This window comes from Pimephales promelas, chromosome 2, assembly GCF_988280905.1.
Source record: "Pimephales promelas chromosome 2, fPimPro1.hap1.1, whole genome shotgun sequence".
Lineage (NCBI taxonomy): Eukaryota > Metazoa > Chordata > Actinopteri > Cypriniformes > Leuciscidae > Pimephales > Pimephales promelas.
Genome location: NC_142770.1, coordinates 26,189,774 through 26,212,590, shown reverse-complemented (window position 1 = coordinate 26,212,590; position 22,817 = coordinate 26,189,774). Strand labels below are relative to the sequence as shown.

General features: G+C 41.9%; 1 protein-coding gene across 2 annotated transcripts in view; it reads right to left on the bottom strand.

The window, feature by feature from the left end:
* Positions 1-22,817, bottom strand: part of ip6k1 (inositol hexakisphosphate kinase 1) — a 59,478-nt gene that overhangs the window by 5,755 nt on the left and 30,906 nt on the right. For both annotated transcript variants that reach the window (XM_039657295.2, XM_039657296.2), the window contains exons 2-4: positions 15,501-15,894; positions 5,060-5,264; positions 3,368-3,549 (exon numbers count right to left, since the gene is read on the bottom strand). In XM_039657295.2, coding sequence (XP_039513229.1) covers positions 3,368-3,549; positions 5,060-5,264; positions 15,501-15,723 — 610 coding nt within the window. In that variant the 5' untranslated portion in view covers positions 15,724-15,894. The remainder of the gene's footprint in view (positions 1-3,367; positions 3,550-5,059; positions 5,265-15,500; positions 15,895-22,817) is intronic.

Below are 22,817 nucleotides of genomic sequence, written 5' to 3'. Positions count from 1 at the left end.
TTCTGATGTGGGCGAGGACGGCATCTCGATGCCGAATCGCCTGATGCTCTGATTGAGCTAGAATCAACCAATCGTCGATGTAATTTAAAATGCGAATGCCCTGGAGACGCAGCGGGCCAAGGCCGCGTCCATGCATTTCGTGAAGGTTCGAGGAGATAACGCTAGGCCGAACGGAAGGACCCGATATTGGTACGCTTCGCCCCAAAAAGCGAACCTCAGGAACTTCCGATGTTGCGGAAGGATGGAGATATGGAAGTACGCGTCTTTTTTTAGGTCTATCGTGACAAACCAGTCCTCGGACCTGATCTGTGACACGATCTGCTTGAGAGTCAGCATTTAGAACTTGAGCTTCCCTACTGACCGATTTAAGAGGCGCAGGTCTAAAATCGGACGCAGCCGCCCATCCTTCTTTGGAACAATGAAGTACCGGCTGTAATACCCCAGCTCTCTGTCGGGAGGAAGAACTCGTTCTATCGCCCCCTCCAGTAGCAGAGCTTTCACTTCTTGTTCCATAACCAGAGCCTGCTCGGGGGTCACCACTGTGGGCAAAACCCCCCGGAAACGAGGTGGACGCGACCTGAACTGGATCGCGTACCCGCGTTCGATAGTCTGCAGGACCCAACGAGATATATTTGGAAGACTTCCCCATTCTACCAGAAATTCTACTAAGGGTACCAGTCTCTCGAGACTGGCCTCTGGAGTAGTTTTTAAAAACAGAAACAGCGCCCTGTGACCGCGCACAGGCAGGGTTTAACGACCGTTCTGTATCGCTCCTCGGAGCAAACAAGCGTCCCTCGGGAAATCGCTCGCTGGGACCGTCTGCACCCCCCATTACAGGCAGGGTTGGCAGAACGAACCCCTGAGGGCAACGAGAGAGAGCGGGCGCCGGATTCAGCGGCGAACACCTCTGTCTCACGGTGGGGACCACCCTCAGTAGCCTGACACCAGTGGCGTCAGGACTTCTTCGACGAAGCCTTCCTGGCGACAATAACCGTCCTCAGATCGGTTCTATCCCGGGAAGACCTCGCCTGAGAACGCCGCGTCTCAGCCCAGTTTTGCTGGGGAGGAGCCCGAGACGCGACGCTCTCTCGACGGGCGGGGCTGCTCTCGCCCAGCAGCCCCCGAAGGATGAGTACGGAGGGGGAGACATTTCTGGAGCGCCGCTGCCTGTTTTTTTCCCGGTCGACAGCGGCGCATCCAGGAGAAACGCTTTATCTTTCTCCTTCATATTAGCCAGATTTAGCCACAGATGCCTCTCCGTGGCCACCAGGGCTGCCATAGAGCGGCCGACTGATCTGGCCGTCTCCTTGGTGGCACGGAGAGAAATATCTGCCGCCTGACGCAGTATCTCATTAATCACGTCAGTGCCGACGACCTCCCCCTCACTCATATCTCCTAGACCCAGCAATATTAGCATACATAGAGGTCTGGTGTGTCAAAATTCTAGCTGACACTGGTTTGTTCCACGATCTACACACCTCGGTGTGTAGATTGGGGAAGAAGGGCAAACACCGGCATGGAGGTAGTGAGTGTGATATTAAAAATCTCTCATCCATTTACTCTCTCGACTCTTGTTTCTCAACTGGCCATTCAATGGTTAATTTTTCCACAGCCCGAGTCAAAAACCTCCATTCTTTTATTATTATTATTTTTTTACTACATTCGCGGGAGACTGGGATGGCAAACGAGCTTCCCTCGCTCTCCACTGAGTCCATAGACTCTGCATCCACACTTTCAACATCCAGCTCCTCAGAACTGGATAATTGAAGTGATGGCGCCTCAGCCCGGGCAGGAAAAACCGCAACGCGGACCCCCGCAGCGAGAACTGAGGCACTGGATCTACCAGGTAAGGGCAGAGAAAGGGCGGGGCCCGTCTCAATCCCCGCTGATAGATCCATCTGCGATCCCCACGACGCAAGCCTTCGCTGTGCCTCGGCCGCAGCGGGACCCGAGCCGCGGGGAGCACGCACCGAACCACTCTCCTCGAAGAGTGCCCGGCGGGAGCGAAGTGTCTTCATGGGCAGACACTCGCAGTGCTCACAGCCGGCCCCCTCGAGAGCCGACTGAGCATGCTGCACTCCCAAACAAACAACACACAGATCGTGTGTATCCCCACCCGTGATGAAGCGAGGGCAGGGATGCACACACTTTCTGCTGTTGTTTGCTCGCCATATCAATATATATAAATATACAATATTAGACAGACAGACAAAATTCATACCTAGAGCGCTTGTGAAGACTCAGAAGCTGTTGCGCTTGTGTTTCGGGGATGCTTTATAGTTTCCTGGTCGATACGTCACCCCGCCTATGACGTTCCGTCTCGCCATTGGACAGATTTCATACGTGCTTCATGACTCGTCACGCAGAGGCGTTCCCACGGCGTTTACACGCAGCTCGAAGTTCCCTGAATGGGAACAGTGTGTTTAGCAATATTCTGCCTGTCTCAGACACTAGTTCTCTCCTCTTAGCACCCGATCTGAATCACTGGTGATTAATGATGAGTTCTAGAGCATTTCAAATGAGTGTCAGAAAGAGATGAGCATCTGCTTCCTACAGCTCAGCTTGAGGAAATGTGACAGAAAGCTATTTTCCTCCTTTTCTTTGATATGTGCACAGCAGAAGATGTTTTCCTTTGTCACGTCAACGGGGGATAATGATAGCACAGTCATAGTCAATGCACCTCAAGGAAGCATGACAACAGAACAGCGACTGCTAATCGCAAAATTATTTTTAGTGTTGATGCATTCATTGAATTGAATGCAACAGTTTACATAAATAAATAAACCAAATAATTTTGACATTAATTTGTGATTAAGCCAGAGACAGACTTGTTCCTGTCTCTTGGTGTGGCGGTACAGTAGTCAACAGTTAGAGTCGAGAGTTTTCTTCATGGGCATCAATAGGGGAGATCAGACACAAAATAAAGTCCAAAATGTTTCCAAGTGGCTCCAATGTTTAAACTGCATTTGATTCTTGTGAATAGACTTGAAAACTATGTTGGCATTAGTGGAATTGCATTAGCATGGTTTAAATCATACTTATCTGACCGTTATCAGTTTGTAGCAGTAAATGAAGAGATGTCTTATCGGTCACAAGTTCAGTATGGTGTACAACAAGGCTCAGTACTAGGACCGCTGCTGTTCACTCTGTACATGCTACCATTTGGAGATATCATTAGGAAGTATGACATTAGTTTTCACTGTTATGCTGATGATACCCAGCTGTATATTTCTTCTCGACCCTAACGAAAGTTACCAATTCACTAAATTAACGGAATGCATTATTCCTAACTTCATATTTCATACGAATGGACCGCTAGAGAAGAAAGTACAACAGTGAACAATCCTGCTTGTTAGTGTGAGGATACTGTAGAGCTTCCTGTCCTTGGACTCGGAGCGCATGCGGCTGAGCTGCTGGCGGTGGCAGCGCAGACTCCAGGGGTTGTGGCTGATCTTCTCTGAGCTCAGGCCACTGTTGCTGTCCAGCATCTGGAACGGCACATCCGAATGCATATGGAGATCCAGAAGAGGACTCTTCAACTCCTGCAGACTGCACACACATACATACTGTTACCCATAATGCAATGCAAGCAGGACACTTGAGAATGATTTGTGACTGCAAACTCTTATAATTAATATATTTTACATGGGAATGTTTGCTTGGCAAGTTTGTTGATTAACACAGATCTACTTGATAGGAAGAACGGTGAAAATAAAAGTGAAATTTAAATTGTCACAACTAATCACATTGGAAACATGATGCCGGTGCCATGATATAGGTTCATACTACTATGAAAATGTCCTTATTATAACATCCCTAATTCATAAAGAATGTTAAAATATTTCAAAAATATTTACTGCAATTTCCACTTTTTTTCATGACTAAACATTTAATCAGAGAAAAATTGACAAAATAAGTATACGTCATGAAGAAATATTGGCTAAATTTGAAGGATATGAATGATATACAACAATAATAGTTTTATACAGAAAAGTAAAATTACAATACTAATATTTATGAGTGTCTTCATTTCTTTGTTTTTGCTTGTATTTTGAGTGGAAAACCACAGAGAGACCTTAAAGCTACTCATTTCACAACAGACTCATAAACAATTTTCATTAAAGGTGGCTTTGTGTATCAGCGTGTTTACTATGAGCCGAGATGCTTCAAGATGCATGTTAAGAACACTCTGCTGTGTTAACATGTGAAACATCAGACTATGGGCCCTATTTTAACCATCTGAAATGCAAGTCACTTTGTGGGCGTGTCTTGGGCGCTGCTGCTATTTTACTGGCGGGATAAATGACTCTTGCACCCGACGCAAGTTCAAAAGGGGTTGGTCTGAAGTAGCTTCAGTATTCATAGGTGTGGTTTGGGCATAATGTCAAATAAACCAATCAGAGCGTCATCCAACATACCCTTTAAGAGCAGGTGCGCATGTTGCATAGCGGATTGTTATTATTATGGCGAATAATACGAGCGCGGAAGGAGCGTTCACAGCCGAGGAGAACGACACTCGTCAGGGCAGTGAAAGACAGAAGTGACGTTTTATGGGGATGGGAGTTTTTTTTTCATGGTTCTTGATCGACAAACAGTACTACAATTAGCCTGAAAAATTTGGGTAAATGTGTAAGCTAGATATAGGCCTACATTTTTTTTACACCTTCATGGACACCACAATGATTTCCCTCATGTGTTAATATTTTTCCTTGTTATATTGTATGATTTGCAAAAATAAAAACTATTATACAAAAATAAAAACTATGTGGGTGTTGTGCACCCGCAACATTATGGCCAAGCATGCGTGCTTAAAATAGCATTATGAACAACAACGCGCAATGCGCCACTGACTTTAGACCAGGTTTTTTCTGGTCAATTGTTTTCTGGAACTGTAAAATAGAACCAGGGAGTGTTGTGCCTAATCACGCCTCCTTTTAGCGCCGAGTTTGCAGACGTTCATTTCCGAGTTTGCGAAATGTCATTCGTCTCAGGTTGGAAACTCCAGAAAGCTGTATTATTGGTAGATATCTCATCCCTGAAGCTGTGTTTGTGTGCTCACCTGTCGGTGCCGTCGGTGTCGTGTGCGGGCCGGTCCTCCTTAATCTCGCTGCTGGAGCGGTGCAGGCTACGGCGAGAGTGTTTCCGGCGAGGCTGATCTCTCTCCGACAGCTCCTCGTGATCCAGACCCTCGCTCTCTTCATACGGGTACGCCACCAGATTAATGTAGCCGTCAGAGTCGCCCTCGAAACACACCAGCACCACGCCTGCACAACACACACAGGTCAACTATTGACAGCAGCACAGTAAAGAACAAGACTCCAATTATTAGATTATAAATGATTGTTTCAGAGGTGATTCTCCGTTAATACATGAACCAAACAAAACAGGTACCAAACATGTAATTGTTCATGTACACACTTCAGTTAAATATAGGACAGTTATTAAATATAGTTACATTCTGTAAAAATTCAATTACAAGCTTCAAATTTGGGCCCGAAGAACTCAGTTTACACAATAAACGGCATCTAGTGTCCTGCTGTCCTTCAGGTGTGTGTCTGTCAGTGTGTGCTGATATAAGATCCACCGAGATCAGACACCAGCCTTTCAGATTTTGCATAATTAGGTCATAATTTGGCTGCTTCCAAAGGTGTTTTGTTTAGGCAGAAGCAATTGGTCAGTGATCCAGAGCAGTCAGACAAGACAGGAAGTCCCGTCAGACACTGGCCAATGACGGACGTGACGTGAGTCTGGGATGTGACATCTACGATGAGATAAGAACACTGCGTACTTTAAAACCACAGTGAAAACCATCTTCTCATCCCATTGTTTTACCAACACACACGACACAGACTAGGGCTGCGGAGCTCAGTGAACTAGTGGAAGTTTTAGTTCCCATGCTACACACTGCAAAGTGTCTGGATTGAAACAATATTTGAATACGAGACAGTAGTAACCATAGCAATGGACGAGACAAATAATCTGACACTGTATGTCAGTATGCAAGCATCTTTGCATCAAGTCTTGGAATGTAAATGCAAACTAATAATCCCGTCTCACCTTTATTTCTAAAAAGCTTTATGCGGTACATATTGTTTCAAAGCAGCTTTACAGGCATAAACTGTAAAATAATGGTGCAAACAGAGTTCAAGATTGACTATCCAAATAAAGTGTTACCCATTCAAGAACTCTGTACACAGAGCTTTGAGAAAATGATGCATATGATTTGTAATGTATAGGAAATGAATGAAAACGCTGCGACTGCAACGCATCTTCATGTGAACGGCTTTTGGTATCAGTTTTGACATTTTCGCAATAAATAAATTATTGTGATTATACTTGTCTGTTAGTTATGTTTTTCTTCATAATTGTAGTTTACGTAGTTTTAAGGAATTGTTATGGGTAGGTTTATGGGTAGGAGTAGGATTGGTGGCTCAAAATATATTTTAATGCTATATTGTTAATAAAACTGCCATTTCCCAATACATCTGTCCATTACGTTTTATACTTTTTTTATATTCTGTAAAGGGGTATGTTTAGGTTTGGGATTAGGGTTACGAGATCTTACATTTATCTGTAAAATGGTAAAAAGGGAAAACACACAGATATCTTTATGATATAGAATATACGTAAATAGTTAACGTTAGCTGTAAAAACGTAATAATGTTACGTTTAAATGTTGCAGATACGTCTATATTAAACATTTCAGCATCTATCCAAACGTACTAAAAAGTATGTTTTCTATCTTTGCAAAAAACGTAAAATACCAACGTATTAACAATGAGACCAGGCTGTTACCTGGTATTTTCCCTATTGCTCCAGTTTGTGAATGCACTGAACTTGATTTGTAGATATTTATCTTATAACATGGGAGAGTTTGTAAATGCACTGATTTTGTTGATGACTTGATAATTTGTTAATGTGAAGTACATAAGCCATAAACAGTCAACTAAGCTTCACGTGTGTTTCACTTTATTTGGATAGTCACAAGGAACATCTATGGATGATTTGTAGAGTTTGTTAATGCACTGATTAGGTTGCTGACTTGATAATTTGTTGATGTGAAGTACATAAGCTATAAACTGTCAACTAAGCTTCACATGTGTTTCACTTTATTTGGATAGTCACAAGGAACATCTAAGGAACACAAGGAACAAAAAAAAATTGATGGTTTAACTTATCTGAACTAAATAAATTATTTAAGTTGATTTGACAAAAGAAAAAATGTTGTGATTACTACACTGTAAAAAAAAATATTGTTGGTTTAACTTAAAAAAGTAAGTAACCTGGTTGCCTTAAAATTTTAAGTTGATTGAACTGGAAAAAGTGAGTTAATACAATGAAGGAGATTAATTTAATCATCAGAAACTCAAAATAATAAGTTATCTCAACTAAATAAATTATTATAAAGTTGATTTGACAAAAGAAAATATGTTGTGATAACAAATCTTGAAAATATTTTTTTTACAGTTTAGTTACAACACAGGCGTCTCATATTTTTGGTCTCGGCAGGCTATTACCGTCGTAGTTTTATTCAAAATATGGTTAAACGTTGTGCCTCGGGCATTTGTAACACAGATACACGTTTCCCAGAGAGGTTGGAGGGGGGTGTCCATTCCCAAAACCGAAGTAAAATCCTGACAAGTGTCGTGTTTGGATTAAACTGTGTGGACGTCCTCAGTCAGCTAAACCCCTCAAAGATCAACAAGCACATCTTTTTTACTTCTGACCTTACTGTGAGTGTGAAGTTATACTAGTTAGGCCGTTTTATAATGTTTTAGGTTATGATTTCGGTTCTCATACCGGTTGTTGATACGGTAGCACACGCTGCTAATAAATACAACGTTATACTCGTGTAGTCTGTTTGCTAATAACGATTATAGAAGTGAATAGACCTACCCAGCTTTGCATGAACAGTGTTGCTCCCTGAGATTGTTAGTCCCAGCCTCCGTCTCCATTAGTAGGATATGCGGTGGTTCATTTTTTGACTGTGACCGGTAACGTTAGGCTTTTGCCTCTAATTTGGATGCCTTGTTGTTTCTTGCGTTTCACCTGTATGTCTTGAATATAGCCTTCGAACGCATATTGCAGCCCCTTTTGCCTACTTCTATCGGACACTTTATTTGCTGCTTTATAAAAGTTTGATAACATTTCAGCAGGAAGAGCTGTTACAGCATGCAGAAGCCATGCAGAGCGCAGATGAAGTTTGACGGATGTAGCAACAGTAACTAAGGGGGGCGGGGCTTAGCCAAAGGTGAATTATGAATTTATGATAATTTGTTGATAGTTTGTAAATCATGTACAGATGAACTGTTGAAAGTCTGCAGACATTCAGTAGAGAAATGATACTGATACTCTGTTGATACTCTGTAGAGCATCTACAGATTGACTATCCAAATAAAGTGTTACCGGCTGGGGTAAAGAGTGAGTTTAGTTGGCTGTGTAAATTGTCTTGAGAACAGTGACCTGGAGAGTTTGGAGAAATCTGTCAAAACGAATTAGAAAAAACTGTAATTTTTTAATAAATGAAAATATAAAAAAATACTTTCGCTAGACTTACAAATACAATAAAATATGACATATTAAGAGATGAATTAAATTGCTCATATTTTATGCCTTTATTTGATCACAACCATTTTTGATCATAAATTCGTATTAAATCATAAATCCAGAAGAATTATAAGAGACAACTCTAATTTCATGGGACCCTATTATTGTAAAACTTTAAATAAATGATTAAATTGTTAAAAAGGTGTTATAAAGTTTAATTAAACCATTCAAGTGAAATCCAGAAAAAATTAAACCAGGCAACATGGAATTTGGGGAAAATAAAACTGATTTCACACTAACTACACTTGTAAGAGAAGGTTTGATTTTGAGATGACCTGGATTTCAGCATTGATGGTCACAATTATAGACAAACACAAATCTGACTAAACGAATAACACACACGCGCATTTACACTTGAAATGAGTGGAAAACATGTTGCCTTCTGTAAATCTATTTGTTTGCCAAGGGGTGATTTGATTTTGTAAGCCCTAAAACTTCAGTAAACTACCCTGTGCCAGCTTCATTTATAACACTCATCCCACTCTGTTGTGTTGACATTTGAAAACAATGCCATGTGATCATAAGGACAGGCCTATTTATAACCCCTGAGGGAAATAACAAGCCTCAATGTTACTCCAGCATGGCCTGGAACAGTCCGTGGACGTTACAGATGTATGGCATGCGTTTAGCCCCATCGCAGGGTTCATGTGGAAGGTATGCTGTGAATCTAGAATGTGAGATGTTTTGGTGATGGGGGAACACAGGACAGGCGATAAAAGATGTGAAAGTCAGTGCAGTGTATTCATGTGCTGGCAGGAGTATTAAAAACTTGACTAAGGCACTTTCATTGCTTTATTTTTGGGGAATCTGCACTTCTTTGGCTGTTTTCCACTCAATTAAGTTAAGTATACATTACATTACGTGAACGCGATCAACTCAGAAAGATTCAGAACAACTTACTGAAGCATTATATTATATATTTTGTGTAATCATCACTCGGCGGAAAGACATCATAACAGCTTGTAAGCAATATCCCACAAAGCATTACATTTGCCTCAGGCAAGTCATTGTTGAGCAGCAGTTAAAGACACAGGTGTGTGAAGTATGGCGAATATAACTCGAGGTTCTCCGTGGCCAAAAAAGGCGCGAGTTAAATAATAACAACAGGTTACAATGTGCAATGTGTAACAACAATAACAATATGCGTGTTACGGGTATCTGTGTCAGTTTCTGTTTTGGGTTCAGTCCATTGTCCATTCCCCAACACAGTAACACAAACTTGATAATACACCTCCAGTTATTCAATCCAAGCGATACAATCCGATTTGTTTGATGAACAGAGTAAAATGTAAGTGCCACATGTTCAATAAACAAGCACATATTCATTATTTACACACAAAAATATATTGCACTATTGAAATTAAAAGGGCAGGCCTTAAGGTAGCCTATGATGTGCTGTTTTTAAGTCACATGACATCCAGAACTCTTTCCCTCTATCCCCCTCACACTGAAGACACCCGTTGAGGTGCTCCAGAAATTGCTCTATTAACCTCATTTCTAAACATCTCTTCTCAAGAGGGATTTTTTTGCAGCATCTTTGATAAGTAATTAGATATTTTTATTCACAAATCAGCTTTGTCTAACATATTTGGTATGTGTAAATTGAGAAAATATCCTTGTTTCCATATGGCAACGCTGTACCACAGTGGAATTGCAGTAATATCAGAATCAATGATTGCAGTTATATATTTATTTGATGTGATGTGATGAGAGTGAGGATGAGTTAGCCACATGATTGGGAATGATAGAGATTAAATGAAAGGGAACTAATTATTTTTGGTTTGCCTGAGTTAAAACTATATCAGTCTATCAATTTCTGAAAGAAATATGCAATTAAATCGAAAAGAAAATCATAATTTTATAGAAAAAATACTTTTTTGACCATTTTCCCTGTCTCACAATATTGTCATAAGTACACCCCCCCCCCCTCCCTAATTTTTATGATCTAAGCTATTTCATGTGATACAAATGTATGGTTAGAACATAATGCATACCATAGAGGGTTAAGCTCTTCTCTCTCGGTCCTTCAGTGTTCGGTTTACGGTTACATTTAGTGTGTGTTGCCCTGCTTTTATTAAACTTCACATTTGAACTTTAATCTTCATCTGCCTTCCTGCAACCACACATATGTGGTAAATTTTACATGAAGAATTTTTTTAACCTTTCTGCAGATGGCGATGGCGCAGGTCAGACTCTGGCTTTCCTCTGACATGCCACTGGATGTCATGACATCAGACGTCACTGGACCTGCTTTCATCAGAGCAACTACAATATTATGATCATAAGAAAAAGAGCTGCCTCTCATGACAGTTCACATCCTGTCTCAGACCGGGTTCTGTACACCATCTGACAGCAAACAGCTAAGAACAGAGTCACAGAGCTGTACGTGATACAGACCGCAGGAACATACGGATGACAAAACAGGAAATGAGAAGAAATGAGATTTTCACTTGGTGAAAATAAAGCAAAGATGACAAATGAACAACAAGAACAAAAAATGAACATACAGTACATTAAAATAAAAATACTAAAATGTATTTTAAATACATTTATTTTATTGTATGCTAAGGATAAAATACTTAGTTCAACTTTAGTTCAACTTCAGCACTGCTTTTGGACAACTAAAATGCATTTAGTACAAAATGAGTTTTGTATACCAATTTATAGTGCGCCACAAATATATTTAGTTATACTTAAGTTAAAGAATATAGAATAACACAAGACGTGTCACTCGTATTGTTTTGAATGGGGGAAAATGCAACGCTCAATAATAAGTGCCATCATCTAAATAGGAACCAATTGGTAAAGTCATCGTGTCACTGCAGATGCCTTTAGAAGCTCAGGCTCCTATAGATACAGTCAGATGCACACTTTCATCCTGCATTAGCTTGATCCAGCCTGATAACTGTTGTGATTTGAGCCTTTAGAAAAATAATTAATGAGACAGTTGTTGTCAGATTTCATTGGTGATTTCAAATATGAAATTTAATCGTAAGCATGGTGAACAGTTTTAGAGAATTTGATGTTTCCCCATTCAAAAAGATAGGAGAGGTGTTTTAAAGGGGCTTTGACTGAGTGCTTAAATATACTATTTTTCCACAAGGGTACACAGGAATATAAAGAAGCAAGAGTTGGTTGTTAGTCAGCAGCAGCACAGCACCTCCAGACAAACAATGGCAGTCAAAACTGTCCTGTTACTACAGCTAACATCACAACAACAGGATATCTTGGTTCTGTGAAACAACAAAACCAATGTTAGGCCGTACTCACAATAGGCGCAGTTTACACCGGTTTCCGAGAATACAGTTGTGTGAGTCCTGAACATTTACAGGTGTGAGTTCAGTTACAGTGTACGGTAGCGAGTCCTGAACACTTACAGGTGTGAGTTCAGTTACAGAATACGGTAGCAAGTCCTGAACACTTACAGGTGTGAGTTCAGATACAGTATACGGTAGCGAGTCCGGAACACTTACAGGTGTTAGTTCAGATACAGTATACGGTAGCGAGTCCTGAACACTTACAGGTGTGAGTTCAGATACAGTATACGGTAGCGAGCCCTGAACACTTACAGGTGTGAGTTCAGATACAGAATACGGTTGTGAGTCCTGAACATTTACAGGTGTGAGTTCAGATACAGAATACGGTTGTGAGTCCTGAACACTTACAGATGTGAGTTCAGATACAGAATACGGTTGAGAGTCCTGAACACTTACAGGTGTGAGTTCAGATACAGTATACGGTAGCGAGCCCTGAACACTTACAGGTGTGAGTTCAGATACAGAATACGGTTGTGAGTCCTGAACACTTACAGATGTGAGTTCAGATACAGAATACGGTTGAGAGTCCTGAACTATTACAGGTGTGAGTTCAGATACAGAATACGGTTGAGAGTCCTGAACACTTACAGGTGTGAGTTCAGATACAGTATACGGTAGCGAGTCCTGAACACTTACAGGTGTGAGTTCAGATACAGAATACGGTTGAGAGTCCTGAACACTTACAGGTGTGAGTTCAGATACAGTATACGGTAGCGAGTCCTGAACACTTAAAGATGTGAGTTCAGATACAGAATACGGTTGTGAGTCCTGAACACTTACAGATGTGAGTTCAGATACAGAATACGGTTGAGAGTCCTGAACACTTACAGGTGTGAGTTCAGATACAGTATACGGTAGCGAGTCCTGAACACTTACAGGTGTGAGTTCAGATACAGAATACGGTTGAGAGTCCTGAACACTTACAGGTGTGAGTTCAGATACAGTGTACGGTAGCGAGTCCTGAACACTTACAGGTGTGAGTTCAGTTACAGAATACGGTAGCAAGTCCTGAACACTTACAGGTGTGAGTTCAGATACAGTATACGGTTGAGAGTCCTGAACACTTACAGGTGTGAGTTCAGATACAGTATACGGTAGCGAGCCCTGAACACTTACAGGTGTGAGTTCAGATACAGAATACGGTTGTGAGTCCTGAACACTTACAGATGTGAGTTCAGATACAGAATACGGTTGAGAGTCCTGAACACTTACAGGTGTGAGTTCAGATACAGTATACGGTAGCGAGTCCTGAACACTTACAGGTGTGAGTTCAGATACAGTATACGGTAGCGAGTCCTGAACACTTACAGATGTGAGTTCAGATACAGAATACGGTTGTGAGTCCTGAACACTTACAGATGTGAGTTCAGATACAGAATACGGTTGAGAGTCCTGAACACTTACAGGTGTGAGTTCAGATACAGTATACGGTAGCGAGTCCTGAACACTTACAGGTGTGAGTTCAGATACAGAATACGGTTGAGAGTCCTGAACACTTACAGGTGTGAGTTCAGTTACAGAATACGTTAGCGAGTCCAGAACACTTACAGGTGTGAGTTCAGTTACAGAATACGGTAGCGAGTCCTGAACACTTACAGGTGTGAGTTTAGTTACAGAATACGGTAGCGAGTCCCGAACACTTACAGGTGTGAGTTCAGTTACAGAATACGGATGTGAGTCCTGAACACTTACAGGTGTGAGTTCAGTTACAGAATACGGTAGCGAGTCCCGAACACTTACAGGTGTAAGTTCAGTTACAGAATACGTTAGCGAGTCCTGAACACTTACAGGTGTGAGTTCAGTTACAGAATACGGATGTGAGTCCTGAACACTTACAGATGTGAGTTCAGTTACAGAATATGGTAGCGAGTCCCGAACATTTACAGGTGTGAGTTCAGTTACAGAATACGGTTGTGAGTCCTGAACACTTACAGGTGTGAGTTCAGTTACAGAATATGGTAGTGAAAAAGATACTGTATATCTTTTTGTCCCCCGCCAGGTATGAGTTCAGTTACAAAATACGGTATTGAGTCCTGAACACTTATGGCTCGTTTCCACTGAGTGGTACGGGACGGTACAGTTCGGTTCGGTACGCAATTATTTGCGTTTCCACTGTCAAAAGTTGTGAATGGTACCAAAAAGCCGAACCGTACCGTAACACTTTTTGGGTACCTTTCCGTTGGGGTACCTAGCACAGTGAAAAGGTACTAAAAGGTGGAGCTAGACTCACTGCAGAACGGTGATCAGTTGACAGAGTGTCGTCACTTGCTCGTGCTACAAGGGCATTAGAAGCATACAGTTGAAATATAATACTACTGTTATTGTGTCACAAAATGTAGTTTTAAGAGTTTTCAGGCGAGAAAGTAGTTTTTTAAAGCTCAAATCTGTGGTTTATTTATAGATTTATGATAATTTGACAGAGATCCATTCCAAGCAAACACCGTACGCTCGCGCTCGTGTACCCCGCCTGGAACAGCATTTCCTCGGCTAGTCGTTCTGATGTTTGCCGCTGACTCGGACGTCTCTGTAGTGGTTAAACATGAGATATAGTTCGTCTTGTATAAACCTAACAGGTGATCTTTGGTCTCGTGAATCTATAATTCGTTCCCTGTGTGAGTGCTGAATTTGTATTTGACTGACTGAATTGTTTCTTTACAGTATGTTATTAAAGCTTTACTGTATATCTTTTTGTAACTTTTACTTATAGTTTATAATGGCTATTATTATTGATAAAACTGAAGTTCAACAAAAAGAATAGTTTTGTCATTTTTTTATTTTATTACAAGATCATCTGTAGGCTAATGTTGTTTATTGCAACATTTATACCAATGCGATATGCAATACATTACATATTGCCTGGAATATGTTTAATATTTTTAAATTTAAACGAAAAGGGGCAGGGTTGTGTTTTATATTTAGTTTTGTTATAAATATAACGTTACATACATGCAGTGAATATAATCAATAGGCTGTGTTGCCTGAACCACATTTGTGTGCTTAATGTTTATAATGTATTGAAATGAAATCACAGAGTGGTGTTATATAACATATTTCGTTTTATTGTTGCCTAAAATATACAAACAGAGATAACCGGAGTAGTAATCGTTCAAGAACGCGCTGTTCCATTAGCAGAATTACTGGACTCGCGTCCTCGGGATCATTCTCCTGAGTCGGACTTTGCGTAGGCTACTTGGTATTGAGAAACGCCTAATGCCAGCACTTGTTTCTAGTGACAAACATGCCGAGAAGCAAGAACAAGATCTGCTGTCTGTCATCCATTGTTGTTTACTATGTCGCTTTCTTCGTCGTGGTGTACCGACCCGACCCATACTGTACTGTACCGTACCGTACCCCTCAGTGGAAACGAGCCATTACAGGTGTGAGTTCAGTCACCGAATACGGTAGCGAGTCGAACACCTACAAGTGCGAGTTCAGTTACAGAATGCAGTTGAGAGCACTGAACATGTTGTGCTTCAGTGTGGTGTGCTAATAAAAACAGTTACTGTGTCACAGTTTCAGCTCACTAGAAAAAAACCTCAATCTAAGATGAGTGCATTGCGCATTCCTCCATCTTACCTTTGTACTCCGGGGTGAACTCCTTCATCTCCGGTGGCAGGGACTCGTAAAACCTTTGCTCGCGGGCGATGAGTGGCTTGCAGACGGTGTGGTCATCATAACGCATCATGCTGGTGTGGCCGCCCACCTGGTGTATGAAGGGCTCCAGGGGAACCCCGTCGCGGCTGCCCGGCCCCTGGCTAGCGCTGTGCTTGCCCGCCTCCATCGTGTGCGGGACACACATGGCGTTTGAGCTGGGAGCATGGGCTCGGGCGCGCAGGCCTGGCGAGCGGGGGCTGCAAGGGGGCGGCTGAGAGCGCAGGCTGCCGCCGGGAGGGGGAGGAGCCAGCCCGCTGACACACCTGCCGACAGATCCCACCTCAGGAGCGCTCGGAGCAGTCCTCCACGCAGCCTTCTGGGGAGAGACAGAAGAAGAACAAAATAAACACTGTGCCAAACATACTGGTAGAATCAAACATGGTGAACGGAACTAGCTTGATGAGCGAGAACAAACCTCAATGGTTCCTGTGCAAGATTAAACGTGCTAGCATGAAAACCTTCTGTATAGCAGTCGACTGATATTGATTTTTTTGATGGCCAATATTTATATATAGCCAATATGATATGATATCACACTATTTAATTTAAATGTAGCAATAATACATCCATAACAACCGTTGAAATTAAATTCATATTTATTTTACATTATTTTTACAAAATTAGAAAGAATTCATTTAAAAACTAAATTATATGAATTTTTTTTTTTACATTAAAGGTGCCATATGTAATAATTAAGGTAAAAATATCCAAAAAATGAGCTACACGCATCAAAAGAATGAGAAGAAATAAGTGCAATGATGTAATTAAAAAACTGACAAGTTATAGTGCTGCCGAGATATAAACCTAAATTAGCATGCTAAATTACTAGCCCCGGCCCGGCAGGTGTCGTAATACCAGTTCCGGCCATGGGAGGCGGTATACGGCCGGGCAACGTTACCACCAGCCAAACTGCACTACACGAGTGAGTCGCGCTCGCGCCGGCTTGTGTGTGTACTTAAACCTGATGTCAGTCGTGTGGAAATACAGCCCATTACTACATTTCAGTTCAGGGAAGAGTTCAAAAAATGATTGGTTGACATTATGCATGAGGAATACATTTTGGTAAGTTGTAGCATGCTGTATCTTTCAACAGTGTTCGGGTTCTTTTTCCATTAGCTAGTAGAGATGATCGGTTCACGTACGCTAGGGATCTGTGGTGTAACATGTACAAGCGCCAAAACGGTATTTATTGTTTGAATTGCATAATAAAATTGACAGAATCTGAGAGCTTAATTAACCTGCTTGCTAAGTGTTAATTGCATGTGTCTCACGGTGAATTCGTGAGAGCTGGCAGCAGCGAATGCTGTCAGTCAAATTAATTCAAACTAACAATAAAAGTGTAATATGAACAAAACGAATACCGTAAACTTAAAATAATAGCCTGCAGGCTTTTATTTTCCCATATCGTCGAAATGCAACTAAACAGCTTGTTTTTGAGACAGGCGTCTATGAGTCGGTCTTCATCATTTATTGTTGAGATGTTGTTCATTTAGTCTCTGATCTCTAAAAATCTCCAAATGCTCCACGTGAAACTGCGGTCTTCCGACCTTTTACTATCGTGTCAAATGATTTGAAAAATATGCGGAGAAAGAGAGCAAAACAGCGCTCGTTTGTGTTGTTTGAAGACGTGAGTGCGTGCGGCAGCGGCACAACACATTTTCTGGAGGTATACTGCCCCCATCTGTTATGGAATATGGAATATTTTTTGATTTTTAGTTCCAGATGGCACCTTTAAAGTGTAAATTTCAGGTTTATTTATTCACATTTATTGGGGTGTCAAATGTACTATATTTTTTACAGTAACTGGCTGATGAGGTCATAAGAGGGAGTAGCAACCCATACTCTGCTAGATTCCTACTGTCTGTGGCTTCACTATGGAGAACGACTGGGAGACTGAGGCGGTGGGAAACCATCAAATTCTTGATGGATGACAGCCTTACAATTTATTAATTTGCCTATCTTTTCAAAATCTTGTCGTCATGTAGAATAGCAAGGAGGGACAACGACTGAAGACATTATTTACTTGGTGTTAGTAGTCCTAATCAGAGCTGTAGAGATGCAAACACTGCACAGGCACAATAGTGCTTTTGCTGGTATCTGCTGACAGAACATGATATTGTCAGAAAGAAAAAAAGAGATTGATGTCCCTATCGCTGTGTTTGACAGGTGTTTGTGTGGGGGCTATGCCACCCAATGGAATCAGCAGTGGAGAGTATGTGCTGCCGTGAGGTGAACGCGTTTTTGACCCGCGACTGGCAAATCTGACGTGCCTCGCGCAGCACATCCTAGTTTTGACGCATGCTGCCTGAACCCGTTTGTTTTGCGAATAGCTTACTCTCATTTCAGGCAGGATCACTCTTGAAGCCAGCACAGACGAGTATGTTTACAATTGAGTTATTTCATTCATCACTTCTGAATATAAAAAACGTTTCTATATAATTGCTGGCCTACTTGCCGTTAGACTAACGGGAACTCTAGGCTTGAAGTCCCTTCTATGACGTCACGCCCAGCCTAGTGGAAGTGAGGGGGGTGTAAAAAGTCCTAACTTTTCATATTATTTTCAGCATTTTGGTATAAAAAAAAAACATAAAAACAATGGTGGGCAGTTCTTATCTTTATGTTTAGTAACCGTATTGCATTATCTTCATGAAAAATGTAATCTCCAATTTACACTTAAAACAATTCTGTAACATAAACAGATTCATACTTTAGTTTAGATGACAACTTCTTGATTCTGCAATCCTACTATAGTGGGCTGTGCAATATTTCAAAATAAAAAAGATGTTGCGATACAAGTTAAGAAGTTAAAACCAGTTTTGCCAATGTATCGATCGATCACTACTTCTTATCTTATCTAATCTTTTAATAGACAGAGAACTGCTTAAATTGTTTGAGTATGAATCAATCTGCACACCAGTCAACCAGCTAAAAAGAAAACAACCTTCCATTACTGCACCTTGAGAGCATTTCCCAGCATGCCGTGTAGCCTTACAAACACAGCTCTGGCCTCTAGCTTTATTACATTAGCGCGAGTCCCATCAGCGCATAGACAAACACAGAGAGGCATCCATCTCCAACAATGTGTCCAATCTAATCCTCATGTTACCCAACATGCCGCAGCACACACGTTCAGCTCTCATTACAAAAACAGACACATGAATGTTTCACATGCCCAATTGAAAACGTCTTTGAAGTCTTGATGGAATGAGTCTGATGTCTCAGGAAGGCTGAGCTGAGCCGCCATCGACTGCCTCATTCCCAAATCCCTGCTGAACAAAGTCAAGTTAAATGATCCTCAGAGAAGTATTGACCCAGCAGAACCCAACAATGCATTCCAGGCATTGGCGATAAAACCCTGCTGGACATATTTGAGTGCGAATTCCCACTGTCACTGCTGTGTCATTTTGGTAGTGGAGGACGATATTCTTGCACCTGCTAGAGGCGTTCAATATGACATAAAGGGACTTCACCGCTTGCGAAATGGCTTTCAATAAAACCTGGTTTCCTATGTTGTATAAAAGACAAAAAAAAACCTGACTAGAGAAGATTGTTATCTTGCCTTTTCCAAATAGGTAGGAAAACTTAAACACTCATAATGCCCTGGCCATGTTGCCGTCCAAAGCCATTCCCACCAGTCTGCTATGGATAGACTTAGGCTCAATCCCAATTCACCCCTTGCCCCTAGCCCCCTACCCCCCCGTTTTGCACGTTCACGACTAGGGTGTCCCGATTCTTGTTGAGATCAAGGGGTAGGGCTACATAGCCCTCGACACAGAGATCTTTCAGAGGCACACTCCAAAAGGAGGGCTACGAGAAAGTTCACTGAATGCATCGCAAATCACAGACGAGATGGCTTCGCAAACGGTTAAACATTTAAATTTAGCACCAGATGATTCCACCACGCACTTTATTTACCCTTATAATAACGCTATAGTCATTTAAATTAAGAAATGGTATAATAAATTACCTTTCCGATCAGAAAAGGCCTACATTTCGAGGAAGGAAAGATATATTCATCATGTTTATTCAAAGTTAAGAGCAGCTGCGCTGATCGTCAGTCGTTGTCTTCGAGAAATCCTGTAAAAACTCTGTAACGGCAAAGCCATCGTCGACGACTGATGACATATCGGGTTCATGAAGGGTTGTTCCATTTCATAGGGGAATATTTCAACCCCTTTGCCCTTGTAACTCTGTTTTAAGGGCCAAGGGGTACACTCGAAAACAAGGGGTAGGCCCAAGGGGTGAATTGGGATTGAGCCTTACTGGAGTCAAATACTACCATGCTTTAGTAGGAAGTACAGCTAAGTAAACTTTTAGTCATAATGGTGTCAACTTTTCAAGTGCAAGGATTCAAAGTGTTAACATTTAGCCTTTCCTTCAGTTTCCAGTGAAGGATTCATCAACCCAAAGCTTCATAGCCGTTGCCTCTTTGCACGTTCGGCATTTCATTAGACACTGTGGCGAGCAAGACACGTGGCGGGAGTGGTAATGAGCGACACCTGTGGGACGCACCGGTCTCGCATCTCTCACGGAGCAGGAGCATGAAGGAGGAGTGACGATAGTGCAGAGAGAGAGAGAGAGAGAGAGAGAGAGAGAGAGAGAGAGAGAGAGAGAGAGAGAGAGAGAGAGAGAGAGGAACAGGCTGCGCGAGCGAGAGAGAGTAGCTGCGCGTGCGCGAGCGATCGGTTGTTTGTGTTTGTAGCTCCGGAGAATTTCTTCACAAATCCTTGATTTTCTTCTTTACCACTTATTTATAAACAAGCACTTTCTATTTTTATATTATGTGAACTTATCCTCGATAGTATTCCTTATAAAAAACAATTGGATTGCTTTGATATCGCTACTTATATCCAACCCCCCTAAATCCTGGCTACTAGCCTTTAGCCCGCTAGCATTCCACGCGTGCCCTCTCGCCTATTGATCGTCTCATTTTACACCCGTTTCACTGAATCCTGGTTATTTCCGACATTTCAATCCTAAATTAGTAGTGATAGTTGTAGTATCACTACTAATTTACTGATCATCCGTTATAATGGCGAACATATCAGATGCGTGTCTAACATTACCTTTGAGTGCAGATGAAGACACATTCGAGCTCTTCACGGTGAAGCAGGAGCTGGAATACGTCGAGAAACAGATCCGCGGTCTGCTGGTGAAGCAAGCCGAGCTGCTGGATCGGCGCTCAACGCTTGAAGCATCACGCGCCGACGCTAACAAATCAAATCACTCTTTGACTCCGAGTTCATCTACGCCGTACGTTACTCTGCCGAGGAAGATGCGATCATCTAAGGCTTCATTCACTCCGGCACCGAAACAACATGGACCATGGATCACACAGCGGAAGACTCGAGCCAGAGCTGCCTCTCCGCCCCTCCCGGTCTTCGAGATCTCCACCCGGAACCGCTTCTCCCCTCTTCGCGAGCCGGAACGCGATGACGCCGTGATCATCGGCACATCCATAGTCCGCCATGTCCGCGCTAATTCGGATAAAGGTAAAGTGCGCACTCACTGCTTTCCTGGTGCTCGTGTTCTTGATGTTGCTGCACAGGTTCCCGAGATCCTGAACGGGGACGAGCGCGTCGGAGCTGTTGTGCTGCACGCGGGAGCGAACGACACCAGGCTGCGGCAGACGGAGGTTCTGAAGAAGGACTACAGGAGCCTGATCGAGACGGTGCGCAGCACAGCGCCTAAAGCAGCGATCATCGTGTCTGGACCGCTTCCCACGTACAGACAAGGACAGGAAAGGTTCAGTAGACTTTTTGCATTAAATGAATGGTTAATGTCATTGTGTAATGAACAGGGGCTGCACTTTGTAAATAACTGGCATCTGTTTTGGGAAAGACCGAGGCTGTACAGCACAGATGGTCTCCATCCCAGCCGAATCGGAGCGGCTGTGCTGTCGGACAACATTTCCAAGACATTACGCACCAGATGACTAATGAGTCAAAGTCCAAATTACAGCCTTTGCGGTCCAAACTTAACTAATAAGCATAGTGTGGAACATTATATAGAAACTGTGTCTATTCCTCATTTAGTGAAGCCAAACAATAAATCTAGTGTAGGATCTAGCAAAAATCTTATTGTAATTAAACCAGAAAATCTAAATATCAGTCAACAAAAACAATTTCTAAAGCTAGGTCTCCTAAACATTAGATCGCTCACACCTAAGGCGGTTATCGTAAATGAAATGGTCACAGACAATAACTTCGATGTTCTGTGCCTTACTGAAACCTGGCTTAAACCAAATGAGTATTTCGGTCTAAACGAATCTACTCCGCCAGGATACTGTTATAAACATGAGCCTCGTCTGATCGGTCGTGGCGGCGGTGTTGCAACAATCTATAAAGATATTTTTAATATTACTCAGAAAACAGGTCACAGGTTTAATTCATTTGAAGTACTTGTGCTAAATGTTACGCTCTTAGATGTAAGAAGGAAATCTATATTATCTCTAGCCCTGGCTACTGTATATAGACCTCCAGGGCCATATGCTGAATTCCTAAAAGAGTTCGCAGACTTTCTCTCGGATCTATTGGTAAATGTCGATAAAGCAATAATTGCTGGAGATTTTAACATACACGTAGATAATACAAATGATGCTTTAGGGGCTGCGTTTACAGATTTATTAAACTCCTTTGGGGTCAAACAAAACGTCAGTGGTCCCACTCATCGTCTAAATCATACACTAGATTTAATTATATCATATGGAACCGATCCAACTGATATAGATATTATACCGCAAAGCGATGATGTCACTGATCATTACATGGTGACTTGCATAATACGTACTGCTGAAATATGTCATGTTGCGCCACGTTATAGACCAGGCAGAACAATCCTTCCAACCACTATAGATGGATTTTCAAATAGCTTACCTGATCTATCTAAGCTGCTAAGTGAACCCAAACAAACAGATGAATTAGAGGAAATGACTAGCAGTTTAAGCACCATTCTTACTAGTACATTAGATATTGTTGCGCCAATTAGATTAAAAAAGGTTCGAGAGAAAATTAAAGCACCGTGGTACAACAGTGCTACACATGCTATCAAGAGAGAAACTCGCAACTTAGAGCGTAAATGGAAACAAACTAATTTAGAGGTCTTTAGAATCGCGTGGAAAGACAGTATGTCACGTTATAAAAAGACACTAAAAACAGCCAGGGCTGAGCATCTCCGCAAACTAATCGAAAATAACCAAAATAATCCAAGGTTTTTATTTAACACCGTGGCTAGACTAAC